The sequence below is a fragment of the Lytechinus variegatus genome, chromosome 12 (assembly GCF_018143015.1).
Source record: "Lytechinus variegatus isolate NC3 chromosome 12, Lvar_3.0, whole genome shotgun sequence".
In the NCBI taxonomy this organism is placed as follows: Eukaryota; Metazoa; Echinodermata; class Echinoidea; order Temnopleuroida; family Toxopneustidae; genus Lytechinus; species Lytechinus variegatus.
The window spans coordinates 4,562,892-4,575,316 of NC_054751.1; the positions used below are offsets into that span (position 1 = coordinate 4,562,892).

The 12,425-nt window shown below is 35.8% G+C and overlaps 1 protein-coding gene across 5 annotated transcripts in view; it reads left to right on the forward strand.

Moving 5' to 3' along the window:
- Nucleotides 1-10,789: 10,789 nt before the first annotated feature.
- The window catches only part of LOC121424678 (mitotic apparatus protein p62-like), an 80,096-nt gene continuing 78,460 nt past the window's right edge, over nt 10,790-12,425 (forward strand). For all 5 annotated transcript variants that reach the window (XM_041620421.1, XM_041620422.1, XM_041620423.1 and 2 more), the window contains exons 1-2: nt 10,790-10,896; nt 11,984-12,099. In XM_041620421.1, the coding sequence (XP_041476355.1) occupies nt 10,869-10,896; nt 11,984-12,099 (144 nt within the window). In that variant the 5' untranslated portion in view covers nt 10,790-10,868. The remainder of the gene's footprint in view (nt 10,897-11,983; nt 12,100-12,425) is intronic.

Sequence of the window (12,425 nt, forward strand, 5' to 3'; positions counted from 1 at the left end):
CTTGATTGTTTGTATTGATGAAATGTTATTGTCCGTTTCCATGGGTGAGTTGACTATTTTTTTTTCCTCTACATGGAATGGTTTACGATGAATGTTTTCCTCTTTTTTTTATTAGCCAAAGATTACTGTGGCTGGTTTATGGAACACATTCAAAGATATGTGATATTTATGTCTGTTTGAGTTATTGTAGCAAAAATATAAGATGAAACATGTGAGATATGACAGAACGTTACTGTAAAGCCTTGGTTTACACTTGGATATGTATATTTTTTAATGAAACCAAAGTGTACTGGCCTGTACATTGCAAGCAGAAGATTGTAAATTAATACTTATGGAAGATGAATAAAGATGATTATTAATAGCTAGCTCCATGTATGTGTCTGGAGCTGAATGGAATTATTTTGCAGGGATGGAATTGTTTCCTAGAAGCAGCAAAACGTTCTCTTTTTTGTATATAGCTGAAGAATGAATATAGTTTCATTATCCTGTATTGAGAACTTCTGTTGAATTTCATCCTTATTTCTCATTTGTTTTCTTGATCATGTTCATGTGTTGTTTGATGTATTTGCCACAAGTTTATTGAACTATTTGTCCATTTGTTACATCTTGGGTGATAAGGTCAGCAGAGAAGTGTTTGGTTTCAGAGCAAGTCCAAGGTATTTTGAACGTTATGTTTTACAAAGCTTTGAGGTTCTCTGAAAACAACCGGTATTTCAACAAGTTTAGTTTGAGATAGTGTGATAAATCTTTAACTTTCAAAGCTTTGTGAAATAGTTTGTTTAAAGGATGATGATGTCCTTGGCAGATGTGGTTGAACCAAATCTATAATGAAATAGAAATGAATGATGCCGTCATTAACATTCATACCTGAATACTGCCATTCATTAAACTGATCTGTGGTATACAGTGTGATTCATTGCATTCATTAAATGAAAACCATCTGCCATTTCTTTAGAAAAGTGTTAATGGACTTACAAAACTTGATTTAATGATCAATTAATTTTCTTTCTTTCAATATTGTCTGCTTGAATATCTTTGGCTGTACATTGATGAATTGATTGGATAACTGACTTTGGTTCTTTCAGAAACAAAATACCTAGGACTTGCTTTTCCAGCATAGTAGTTGGGTTGTGGATGCTCAATCACCCTCCAAATGTACTAAAATATCAGGGGGGTGTTTCACAAAGATTTAAGTATGACTTAAGTCGCACTTAAATGCCGACGCGTACATGATATGCAATGCGCGATCTTATTGATAGATTCGCAGTAGTGCGCGTCCTCATGGCACGATCTGACCAATGCGGTCAAGCCTTTCATACCGTACGCAACTCGGCATTTAAGTGCGACTCTAAGTCATACTTAAATCTTTGTGAAACACCCCCCAGGTCTGTTGTTTTGTTTGTTTTAATGCATTGTGATCAATTTTTTTTGCTCTTTGTATGATTTAAATCTCCCAAAGCCAAGTCAAATCAATTCAAATCAAATCAGTAATGGTTTATTAAAACTTGCCTCGCAGCCAAAGGCTGAATAAAAACGTGTACAATTTACAATAACAGAATGATGCTTAAGTACAAACATGAAATGATATAAATTGAATACAGTTACTAGTACTTCTTATTATAGTACAAGGAAATAAATTGTTGAAAAATAAAAAAAATGTCATACATTGTATTGAACATTATAAATATTAAGTATGCAAATTTTATTGCTACAAACCCATCTTAATGATATTTATCAAATCCTAAGGCAGTCCTGGGCCCAGTAACACAAAGGTTAGAAATTATTCCCTGATTTGAAAGAACACTTCTGATTGGTTCTTAGTTGGTCTACTGAGCAAAATGCACATGCAATGATGATCTTGATAGGCCATTCCATCTAGCCATTAATTGCTAACCATTGTGTACGGGGCCTTGATGATATTGAAATCTGATAATTGAAACTTGAACAAAAGTTATCCCGAGGGTTGAAAGTTGACAATAAGTTTTAAGTTACTTTGAAATCGATTCCCACTAGCCACAAAAGCCTACCAAGGCTTACAGGTGATCTAATATACAAACTCACTTTAATCGCTGATGTGGTTTACGGTACACCATGTGGAGTGTTATAGAAACAGTGGATAGAAGAAGAGAAGAAATGGATAGGCGAGAAAGTGGAAATTTGAGAGTAGAGTATTCTTTCTTGAAAGTAGTCCTGAAAAGGACTGTAAACCAGAAGGAATTGATGAGTTGAGAACAGCTTGAGTAGTAGAGCTGATGAGGAGATGCTGGCTTGAGTCGGCGAGTAGAGAGACTCAAAGTGTTGGACAGGTAGACTGTCTGTCTTCCTGAAGACAGGTTTACAGTCCTTTTCAGGAATACTTTAAAGAAAGAATACTCTACTCTCAAATCTCCACTTTCTTGCCTATCCATTTCTTCTCTTCTATCCACTGTTTCTATAACACTCCACATGGTGTACCGTAAACCACAGCGATTGTACATGCCACCATGCAAACCTTCAAACAACATCCAAACTCACTTTATTCTTTTAGACAGTGAAATTAAATTCAATTGATTTCATGTTCAATATTCGTTGTACCAACTTTTCAAAATATGGCACATATAAAGCTGCTATTCTAAATAGCTCTTGATGCTAACATAACATAACATTGATCCAAGAATACTAGCCCAGCCAGTACGCTTGCCACTTTGGCAAAGTTTTTTTGTGACTCTTGTTACATGCTGTTTTCAAAACAAGCATGAACGATAGATGGGAAAGAGGGATTGTTATTTATCCAGAATGTTAATGAACTGTATTGGACATTCTTTTTCTGAGCTGCATCTGTAACAATTTAGGGAAGCTTATTCAGTCATGCCATAGCAAAGCCCAGCAGATATTTCTGCACAAAGCAATGGGATGTGCGGTGATTACAATTTTCGCTGAAGCAGGAGAACTTGTTTTCTGGCTACAAAAAAACTGCAGAGCAATCTGCTTGTTTTAAATTTCAGCTAAAATACACTTGTTATGTGAGTCATTGGTATAACATATGACCATGATATCACAATGCTGTCATTAGCTTACTCTCAAGTTTGGCAAATTTTTCAAGAGTTGAAGCATATAATGCACTCTGATTAATATAAGCAGTTTGTTTTGTCTCACTATGTCTCTTGGTCTTAACACTAAACAAATGTGAGTTTCATTGCACCATGTCTTATAATGAGACTGAAAGGCTCTTTCTTGTAACTGTAAAATCATTTATAACACTCTACTGTTTTATATTTGCTTTATATTTGCATATGAATAGATTTGTATGTTGGGTGAAGTGATCCTGTTCTGTTGAAAATCAATCTGCACTGAATCGATTATAATTCTTTCCAAAATCAAAATAGTATGTTTTAAAGTTTATTTTCTTTTATTGTATCTTGGAAATTAATGGCTTGTTCTAACACACAAAAAGGTTGGAGCTTTGGATCAATGCTGCACTTGATATTATTTCTTTCTCTCTAAATTTGTTTGTTACTATGTCAAGAGATTTATCATAACTAAAAAATAAAAATTAAAAATGTATAATCCAGACATATCCTTACATCAAAACGTCTGTATTACATATATACTGTCAGATTGCATACATTAATTGTTAAAATGGAGGAAAGATATTATTTCTGAATGTTGCATAGCTACATGTAGTTAGGCCACTTGTCATATGCGTTATGTCAGTATAAATGTGACAGTGTGTGTATAGGTCATGTAATAGTCCATGCTTTTTCATCCAAATTCAACTAGTTTCATTGAAATATACCATATGGTCATATTTGTTTCAATGCATGTATGTCTATCGCAGAAAAGGTTTAATGAAAAAAACAACAACTTTGCAACCTTTGAAATACTGCAATGTTGTTTATGAAGTTCATCCGTGGTAGATGCTTGTTAATTGGTAAATAAATATTCTGACAATCAGACAAATCGATTCTTTTGAAGTACTTGGCAATCATTTGATCAAGTATGTTTTAAAACAGCTATTTCCAATTCTTTTGAAAACCTGATTTACTTTCAACTTTGGCATTGCATTTGTAATGTATTTCACTATTTCAATTCATTATTTGCATTTAAAGACAATACCACATAGGGTAGAATAGGCATAAGATACACAAGATAACATATTGCATGAAATACAGGGAATATTCAACGATATGGAATGGACAAAGGCTGTCATAAGTTAAATCCCAAGCTTTGTTTCTATTTAGCCCGGCTCACACTATGCGATTCGTAGCGACATGATTTTTCAAGAAATCGAATTTTGCATTAAATATAAAGTTCTAAGAAGTAAAATTATTGTATTTAAAGGTTGGCATAATTTCAGGAATACTAAAATCATATTTTTTACTTTGCGGCAAGCCCTGTGATCGGAGTAAAGTCCAAATCCGCTTCTAGTTGCAGTCGATGATGACCTCATTACGATTTGGACTTGAATTTGTATTTACTCATTCACGGAGGCTCTAACTGGACCGAATTTTGATTTAAGTAGTCCTACCACTATTCTGAACTCCGATCCATAATATTTTATTAGTTGGAATGTCCATATCAAATGTTATCACAATTTCTTTGAAATTTGGATTGCAATGAATCGCTTAGTGTGAGCCGGGTTTTAGTCTGATAGGAGACATAGTAAGAAACGTGCAATCCATTGCAAGTTGATCAGAGGTACTATAGCTTATTTATAGGACTTATATGCAATGAACAATTACATGATGGTCTGTTTCATGTTAATACAAAGTAAAATTTGTTTTGCTACAGTTAGGGTTGATCCATCAATTGCAAATATGAAATTTGTATTTTCAGTTTATTGTGCATAAGTTTCTTGTGTCACCCAAGTCATGTTGATTGTGATGTTCGTGTAATAGCCACAAGAAGGTCATGGAATTGCATTCACATTTACTGGCATATTGTGATGATGATGCACAGCATATTTGGGTTTAAAATTATTTTCTTTAAATGTTAATTTATTTGTTATGAAAGTGTTGAAAAGCAACTGAGTTTCCACACAAGTCATTCTGTTTTGTTACTTTTATTTTTATATCAAATTTGTCATTTCTCTTGTCACTTGTACTGCCATATGAAGAGGTATCTTATGCACTCAATGTAATGTTTTTTTTTCTTATATGTTTGTTTGCATTTGAGCAATGAACAAATGCTGTTGGCATAAATAGAATAACATCATAATGAAGAAGAGTTGAATATGTGGAAGTATGTACACAGAAGTTAACGCATGGGCCAGCCAAAAATTATCTGAATGAATTGTGTTGAGAAAAAGAAATTTGTGAAAAATTTTAAAAATATCTGGTTAGGTGAAAAAATTTCGATGCTGGTTAATTTCCATGAATGATGCTTTGACTGATATTTCTGGAATGCATTGAATATAATTCTCAAAGAATCCTATGCATCTATCAATGAGGTTTCAGGCTTGCTGTCATTAAGTTCAGGGCCCCATCTTACAAAGAGTTACGATTGATCCAATCAATCGCAACTCATGGAAATCCACCAGTGTCATATTTTTTTCTACAGGAAATTGCGCAATGTGCTTTGTAAACAAAAGAGAAATTACACACCAAATTGTCAAATCAAAGAATTATGGATATACATTCATATCTAGAAATTCTTTTGAGCAAACATGCATTTTCTAAGTTCACTTTGCTGGCTTTCCATAGTTGCAATTGATCGGATCAATCGTAACTATGGAAATCCACCAGTGTCATAATTTTTTCTACAGGAAATTGCGCAATGTGCTTTGTAAACAAAAGAGAAATTACACACCAAATTGTCAAATCAAAGAATTATGGATATACATTCATATCTAGAAATTCTTTTGAGCAAACATGCATTTTCTAAGTTCACTTTGCTGGCTTTCCATAGTTGCAATTGATCGGATCAATCGTAACTATGGAAATCCACCAGTGTCATAATTTGTCTTCAGGAAATTTGCACAATATCCTTTGTAAACAAAGAGAAGCACTGGGAATTTTCAAGAAAACAATGAATGCATGAATATAGAAAATATTTTGAACAAACATGCATAATGGATGTTGACATTGTTGGCCGTCCATAGTTGTGATTGATCATATCAATCGCGACTCTTTGTAAGACGGGACCCAGGTCTATATTGATTCTACATGTGTGTATAGTATAAATGTATATGCATCATTTCTGAAGCTGTCAATACTACATGTATAATACAACTAAGGTTCTTGCATCACCGAAGATAATTGATATACGTAGGCTACCATTATGTTAAAAACCCACAATGAATGGCAAGAAATGGCTTTGTGGGTTGAATAAGAATAGCTGTTTAGGAAAGCATTTCCTCAACCTACTGTTTGAATACGAAGTTTTTATTTTCAATTGAAATGACTAACATTCAATGACTAAAATTTTTTTTAAGACTACAGTTTTGGGAGTTGTGAGAGTTTTAGCAGATCATGCTTGAGTGAGTCTCAAGTTCATACCCTGTTTTTTCTCTTCTGAGAATATTTACCTGAAACTCGCTTATATTGAATCCTAGCCACTTTGAACATCATCTTTTCAAGGTCAAAGAATCATCATGTAGTTCAGTGGATTCTTACCCACAGTGCAATGCTTGAATCTTGTCGATGTAGTCTTATATTAAACACACTAATGAAATGATAACCCTAAATGATTTCCACTATTTTGTACAGCATTTTCAGCCCAATATTTGAGAAAAAGAAATTGCTCACAGAATGGTTTTAAGTTTTTCTGATTTTCAGTGAAGATACAGTGGCCATCATTACAATATATGTCTGCATCAAGATTATCTGTAATGTACACGGGATGACATTCCCTGTTTGCTAGATCTCCCTGAAGTTTATTCCCCCTTTAAAGTATAAATATGATTTTTGTTTGCACTTAAAAATATTCACCCTTGCCATTTTATTGTGGGTTTTAAGCAGGATGGTAGTATGGAAAAAATATCTATCTTCAGGAAGATGCGAGAAATGGGTGGAATGTCAGGCATGGTGTAAATGTGCACACTTTGTTCAGTTTTGAAATTGATTTATACTATCAGTACAAGAATGATTTGGATATATCCATTGCCTTAGTGAAATGATATCTATATATATATGGAGATATATGAATTGTTATCTCAACCTTTGGATGTATATTACTATGACATTGAATCTGACATACATGCTGATTATCTTGACAGTGGCATGTATGTGTGTTTTCTTTTCCTGTCTTTGTCGGTTTTGAGAAGAAAAAAAATGTGAAAAAAAATATAAATGTTGCAATGACATTGCATATGTTGTCAGTGGAACTATGGCAACAGTTGGTAAAATATGTTTCATTTTGTGGTAAATATGTAAAATGGAAAGAACTTTCATACAGAAGTAAATAAATGCAAAAAATATCCATTCCAAGTGGAAGAATCTATATAAAAAACGGTCTTGTTTTCTTTTATTAGTATAATGTTTGTGAAACTTATATAAGGGAGTTTTTGCTTTCACGATGCATGACAGATTCACAGAAAATCTAATAAAATGCATGTCAAATGACAGGTCTTTGTCAAAACTTGGTGAACCGCAACAGCAGTTTCTTCCTAAGTTTCAGAGCCAACGGAAAATTTGAAGTATGTCGTTGGTCCAGGGTCAAGGACTTAAAGGGGAAGTTCACCCTGAAGAAAACTTTGTTGTAAAAATAGCAGAAAATATAGTAAAAAATATTGGTGAAGGTTTGAGGGAAATCCGTTAAAGAGTAAGAAAGTTATTAGAGTTCAAAGTTTTGGATTTGTGACGTCATAAACGAGCAGCTGCCCCATGTGTTATGTAATATAAAATGCATGAATTTCAAATTTTGTATGGTTCCTGATGACTTAATATTGTTTTCTTTTCATGATCGGGTGTGAAATGATTTGTCTACTGATATACAAAGTAAAAGTGAAAACCATTTTCAATTTTCTGAGAAAATGACATTTCATTGATTTTTTACCATTCGCTATGTAGGAATGCTGCTCGCATATGACGTCACAAATCAAATAATTGAATTTCTAATAGGCCTAACTTTTTAATTATTTGATGAATTTTTCTCAAACATTCGGCAATATTTTTTTATTATTTTTTCTGCTATTTTTACAATAAACTTTTTGTCAGGGTGAACTTTCCCTTTAACTGCAGTTTTGATCCACCAATTATCGACAGACCTCTTGGTTGTGCTTTGTCATGAAAGGCATTCGACAATACATTTTCTATGTTCTTGAATTATCCATACATGGCATAGCAAAATCTCCCTATTGCTTGTATTTATAAAACAGCACTTCTGATTGATAGCTGTGATATATTTCCAATCCCACTGCCAACTCGTCCACACACCACATGGTCTACTTTCATTTAGTCTAATGCCATTCTGTCCAACATTTCGTCTAACAACCACATTTGGTCCAATCACCAGTTCGTCTATGACCATTTCGTCTCATATTAAAGCTGTTGGTCTAATATCCATTATTTCATTCATTTTGCACAGTAATTAGACCAAATTGTGCATGGACTAAATGGCTATTGGACCAACTGGTTATGAGACGAAATGGTGAGTGGACGAATTGGGCAATTAGACCATGTGGATAGTGGATATTGATAGTAGACAAGTTGGCAATTGGACAAATTGCCATTGGACCAAATGAAAATAAACCAGTACTGTGGGTGTGCTTGCAACAATTAGTTGTATCTGCTTGGGGTAACTTGGCCTGTTTCCTTGTGATCAATTACAAAGCTTTTACAAGGATCAGCAAATAATAACAATAACCTAGGTCCAGTAAAACACAAAAGTTAGCTCCCTTCGCTTTGCCATCTTCGGGCCAAGGGGTGTTTAAGATGTTCAGAAGAAAATGGATACAAGAGAAAAGAAAAAGGGTGTGTGTGTGAGTGTGTGGGTTTTGGTATGTGGGTGTGTTTAGATGTGAAAATGAATTTGTAAAGGAAGGAAAGTTGTACATCTAAGAAACCAAATCAATTATGCGACAAAGGAATAACTCAAAATAAAATACAGGCAATTTAACTCAAATTGACAGTACAAACGCAGGTCTATCTAGTTACGTAAAAACCAATGAATCTGATAAATAGATAAGAACAATGTAATGTAAATACACAATGTTTATTAGGAAAACGGGTACTTAAAGCCATTGTAAAAATGTGGGGGGGGGGGGACAAAAGAGGAGAAAAAGACAGCTATTCCAAATTGGGCGATGGGGTCATTAACATGAAGTTCACTGACTGCCCTAAAAAGCGGCGATAAGAGGGGAAACTTGTTAAAAATTAGCAAGATCTATAGGAATCTAAAGACTCTATAATCCCGTCTATAATCCCCTGAAAGCATTATTAGAGATCAATGGGAGGACAAGAACTCGAAATTTTTGTCTTTGCAAACTGGACAGAAAAAATGCTGTAGAGTGGAACACTCGAAATTGGATGTTTAGGCAAACTTATTGCACCAAATAATATTGTAGACACTGACGGATTCAAGAGGGGGGGGGGGGGGCACAGCCGGCCCGAGTCCCCCTTTTGAGAAGCAAAAAAAAAATGGAATATAAAAATGCCATTAAAACAGAAGTGTGCCCCCCTTTTGAAAGTGAAGACCTTTTTTTTGGCGGGGGGAGGGCGAACCCCCTTTTTTTGCTTGTCAAAGATTTCCTTGGAAAAAATGTGCCCCCCCCCCCTTTGGAAAATCCTGGATCCGCCCCTCATTGTAGGGGAAACAAACTTCGTAAATGCAAGAACAATGATTGGATTATTTTGTAGTTATTTTTTGGAACTAACTCCAACAATGATCTTTTAGGAGCTGGGTCACTGCACCCCCGGGGGGGGGGGGGGTGGTCAAAGGTATTGCAGTACATGCGTGAACAAATTATTTCCAAACACACCCTAAAAGTTTTTTTTGCTAGCTGTGTGCAAATAAGTTTTTCGTGGGATTTATATTAACACGATTTGACCCCTAAACAAGTTGTCGCCAGAGTATGACCTCGGAGAAAAAGCTTGGGGGGGGGGGGGGAAATATACCTTAAACACGTTTGGCTGGTCTTTAAAAAAGTTTTGGAAAAAAATACCATAAAAACGATTGACCAGTCTTTCAAATAAACAGTTTTTCTTGAAAATCGGTGTTTTTGATAGTACTCTTAACCTTCACGAGTGCACGCGCGGCCCGCGTCCAAAGCTGAAAAAAACCCACATTGTCATTGTCATCATTGTAGTCATTGTCATTGTCGATCATAGTCATATTGTCAGTCATTTATATTTAACTGCCCCAGGCCTACCCCTACCCCCACCCCTCGCCCTTTCTTACATGAATGAGGACTGCGCCTAGAATGGGTACTTGTAGTAAACGTTTGAAAGAGAAGGGGGCAAAAATAGGTTAGGTCAATGTCGGATACTAGTAAATCATAAATAGAGAAGGAGATGTAAGGAAAACAGAGATAAAAATGTTCAATGAAAGAAACCGGGACGGAAGAGCCGGGGAAAAACATAGAATCCATTTTCAGTTCTTCTTCTTCTTCTGTATCCTTCCTCCGCTGTATCGTACTACAGTACTTGACCACGAATCAATTTCTGGAGACGAGGTAGTTTTGAATCCCTGTATACCGGAAGTAGATGATCGCGCAACATTTGGTTTCCATTTCAATTTATATGCACGTATAGTACAGGCGCAGGCATGTGCAAATATATACACACAACGTGTTGACACATTGCATTCTGCCACACGTGGGTGACCGAGACAACGTTGCCGAATTCTTGCTTGTAATAACTTTACGCACCAAAAAAAACAAGAGTCTCTAGAGTCTCAAGGCCTAGTCGATTACATTTTTTAAAATAGCAACAAAGAGAACCATCCAAACCATGGCTGGCGCCAAAGAATACTTTTGGGGTGAGTAGACAGATGCAAATCGAGCATGAAATAGATTAGAGTGATTACAAAAAAAAAATACAAATTTACAAATTACAGACATGCATGAAAATGATGAAGATAGAACTTTGAAGTCAGACAGTGGACATGGTGGAACAAAATAAAATGACAGACGTCAGTCTTGGCCTAGACTAGAGTAAGGTTGGATTCCCCTTGGCCTTGCTTTAATAAATGGGAATCCAACCTTGGTTATGAAATTTTGTGTGAGAGAGGAAGAAAAATATAAAAGAACATGAAGAATGAAGTTTGATAGAAATCAGACATCCTGAGTACTTGAGCATGAGAGAACTTGGACAAAATATGCTCCCCTGACTCCGGGCCTGAGGCTGAGACTTCGTCTGGCTCCGCGGCATCCCTATAGACCGATTACGGCCATTGGGTTTGTATAAATGGTGTAGCGAACAACTGTTGCTTATTAAAATACAGTGTCTATGGAGAAATATAGCACTTTATGCACCTTGTTCGATTATTCCTAAATATTGCTCTTTGACGGGAAAAAGGAAGAAATAATAAGACAAATTAATACAATCAACTTACCACCTTTCTGAAAAATTGCTGGAAAATTTGATGACAAACAGATCAGGAACAACCAGGTTCTTCGATCACTCAATTGCTGTCACTAGTGTCAGCGCAGCTACTGCTGTCCTGCTGAGCGTACGAACGTGCCAGTGGATTGGCTGGCACGCTGGCGTAATACAATGGGCTCATATAATTTGATGTGTATGATACTATCTGAGATCCCAGGAAGCCTATTGATTTTGAGGTCAAAGGTAAAGATCTGTGACGTTTTCATATTACCCTTCACAAGTCCTTGCAAATGCAACAACTTAATTTTAACTTCACCTAAGATCATATAATCTGGTTTATATGCATATATACATGGATCCCAGGAAGCCTATTGATCTTCAGGTCAAAAGGCCAAGTCACCATCTTCCGCTTTTCTTGCATGACCAATAACTCTGTTTTCCGTGTTACAGGCTGGCGTATAATGTGCTCGCCCTAGCGACACTCTTGTTTTGAATGAATTGTTTATTCTTCTCTCTGTTAGGTTTAACGTTGTCTGAAGACGAGAGATCCTTCAAATGGGACCCTGCTGCTGAATACATGGATGATGAGGATGATGACGAGGACGATGAGATCTCACATTTCCTCTTTTTGAAGCAGGTAAAGAAACTTTTGTTCAGGATTCAAACCCAAGCACCATTGCAATCATTTCTGTCTGACAGGAGTGTCCATATCTTTCCAAGTCAAGTGGTCAGTTACTATGACACCGTTCTCACTACCGTCCTTAAACTAGTTTAGTGGAAAATAGTTTAACATGTAATGAGAACGGTCGAAGCAGTCTTGGAAGCGATCTTCCAAACCGGTTCAGAAAACCACCCCACGATGTAGTTTTGAAGATCGCTTTGCCTGTTAAAGTGGTTTTAGCGTAAGCGAGGACACAACCGTTCTTTGGGAAGCGATCTTCCATATTTCGAGCACGCTACTCT